The sequence below is a fragment of the Neoarius graeffei genome, chromosome 19 (assembly GCF_027579695.1).
Source record: "Neoarius graeffei isolate fNeoGra1 chromosome 19, fNeoGra1.pri, whole genome shotgun sequence".
Taxonomy (NCBI): Eukaryota; Metazoa; Chordata; class Actinopteri; order Siluriformes; family Ariidae; genus Neoarius; species Neoarius graeffei.
Window position 1 is genome coordinate 38,631,592 of NC_083587.1, and position 2,306 is coordinate 38,633,897.

The window sequence follows — 2,306 nt, forward strand, 5'->3', positions numbered from 1 at the left end:
TTATTTCCACTGGTGCTGCAGGGAGTCAGGGACACTTTATAGGAAGGTATTATTGCTATAGGAGTGATATTTGCCTCAACACACAAAAGTGATGGGTAATGGGTTTGCTGTATGGTACTGTACAGATACGGTATGGTAAGATTATTATACAGTTGGCCCGCGTGTATGTCTGAAGTTGCTCACAATGTTACAAGGCAGGTGCTCAGGGACTTGGCACATATGCTCAGGCACATGAAAAATTAGAGGGAACATTGCGCCTACCCATTTGTATGTCCCACAGCTGGGGACATGGAATATATATATACTGTATATACAGTACTGGGAAATGAAATTTATTTATTTTAGTTGTTCTAACCAACTCAGGAACAACAATTTTAATGTGGAACCCATAACCAGAAATGTTAAAACACTATTTCTGTTCAGAATGAACCAATTGGCAAATGTTGGAAAAATTGGCAAAAAATTCTGCCTATAACATTCAATTTTCTTTCTTTTAACATCCCTGGATGTCTGACAACTCAAATCATGCATGTTAGTCTAAATACCTTGAAGAGTGGGTGTACAGATGGGAGGTGTCGCAGAGTTGCCACAGTGAACACCTCGGCCAGCAGGTGAGTTCTGAGCAGGTGGAAGTCCACCTCGTGCACGCTAAACTCTGAGGCCCGCACAAAGATCTTAGCCAGCAGCCAGTCATGCTTGGAATCGGTGGGCAGGAAGATGGGGTTGTCCGGTCCAGGGGTCTGCATTAACTGTGGAAAATAATAAACACGTAAAAAGTGCAATGATACAGGGACCTGCGGCGCTTCTCTGATGAGGAGGCTAGGGGCTCACAATTATTGTGTGAAATTACCCACAAAACAGCCTAAAGTTCAAGTGGTTAAAAGGATAGCTAATATTTTATGGAGTTGTTACCTGAATGGCGATGGGCAGCATCTTTCCATGATGATTGCAGTGCAGCAGCACCAGTGGAGCTGTGAGGTACTGCTGTTCATCGTCCACCACATTTCCTATTAGTTTGTCCAGCATCTTGTAGTCGCACAGGAAGATGTTCCCTTTCTGGATGGTTGAAGGCAAACAAGTAATCAACTAATTAAGCAACACCTGCATGACAAATGTGATGTTTTACCTTGATGTAATAAAGTGATGTACTGTTTTTCACTAGCCATCCAACACGCACCAAAAACACATACCTTCATTTCGTGCTCCAAGGTGTTTCCATACAAGGAGTCTTTGACCATCTCCTCAGTAACAGGGAAGTTGTCTGGCAGCTTTGAGCATTGCTGGATCACCATGGGGTTGAGGCCATTCAGGAACTGGTAGGCAAAGAACTCATCCTCGTCCCAGTGATCTTTAACATATTCTGCAAAGCATAACTATGTCAGGACATATGAGAGGTATAGGCCTGTAGGTTTTGTTTGTTTGTTTCACTGCAGTAATTCATAACCGCTCTGTTTAAGGGTTAAAATCTGCCACCAGTACTTGTAGAATATGGACTTTTACACTTGTGTATTTGGTTTACACAATTTTAATGATTCAGGCCTAATTGCAAAGAAGGTCACATGCACCTCCAAAACCAACGTCGACAGTGCCACTGCATGATTAGCTCATCCTATAATGTTTAAGTTACATTCGTTTATGGCAATAGAGGGCTTATTGAAGAGGTTTGCTTGATATGTGCCTGTGGCAGCGGCGGCGTGGTCAAGCGCCGGTCTGTGACAGGAGGGCGGAGTTGGGGAAGGTAAGTGGCAGAATCGCTACACCTGAGTATAATTAACCTATGTTTTGTGTGTGTTCTCCCCAGTAAACCGCGTCCTATTTAAGGAGGGAGAGTGAGAGCGGAGGAGAGTGATTATCCAGAGGAGACGACAGTCTGTGTGTGCGCGCGCGAGTCAGTCTCTGAGCGACTGAATTGAATGTTAAACTGAAAAGTTTGGCAATAAAAGCCGATTGTTTGCATCCTGATCTCTGTCCTGCCGTCTTCTGTGCTCCACCCACACATTGTACCCGCTACAGTGCCTTTATTGGTACCACTCGTATCAACGCCTTTATAAATGAATAGCTTATATTAAAAAAGTGAAAACTACATAAATGATCTGTTCCAAGAAGTGGGGGGACTCCGTACCCCGCGTCAAATGCCCACTACACCCATGATCGATACCAACAGTAATGTCTTCACTTTCTATTGTTGAGAAATAATTTCTCACGGCACTGCTGCAGTTCCCTAGCCTGATGCATGAAACGCTTTCACATCGTGTCACTTTGTGCAAAGCGTCTGGAACCTATCCATTGGGATACGTGCTTCCTAG

General features: G+C 43.9%; 1 protein-coding gene across 1 annotated transcript; it reads right to left on the reverse strand.

Annotated features, from left to right (window-relative positions):
* LOC132868068 (polyunsaturated fatty acid 5-lipoxygenase-like) lies at window positions 1-1,414 on the reverse strand. Its single transcript, XM_060901035.1, has 4 exons — window positions 1,191-1,414; window positions 913-1,056; window positions 546-749; window positions 1-15 (listed from the first exon to the last, which is right to left on the reverse strand). The coding sequence occupies exons 1-4, from the start codon at window positions 1,290-1,292 to the stop codon at window positions 1-3; spliced, it is 465 nt and encodes a 154-aa protein (XP_060757018.1). The 5' UTR covers window positions 1,293-1,414.
* Between the last annotated feature and the right edge of the window lie 892 nt (window positions 1,415-2,306).

Excerpts from the sequence above, each read along its gene's own strand:
- LOC132868068 (XM_060901035.1), bottom strand. The coding sequence starts at position 1,292 with ATGGTGATCCAGCAATGCTCAAAGCTGCCAGACAACTTCCCTGTTACT. Across the intron at positions 1,057-1,190 it reads CCTTGGAGCACGAAATGAAG|AAAGGGAACATCTTCCTGTG; the intron begins GTATGTGTTTTT and ends TCAACCATCCAG. Across the intron at positions 750-912 it reads TGCTGCCCATCGCCATTCAG|TTAATGCAGACCCCTGGACC; the intron begins GTAACAACTCCA and ends TATTTTCCACAG.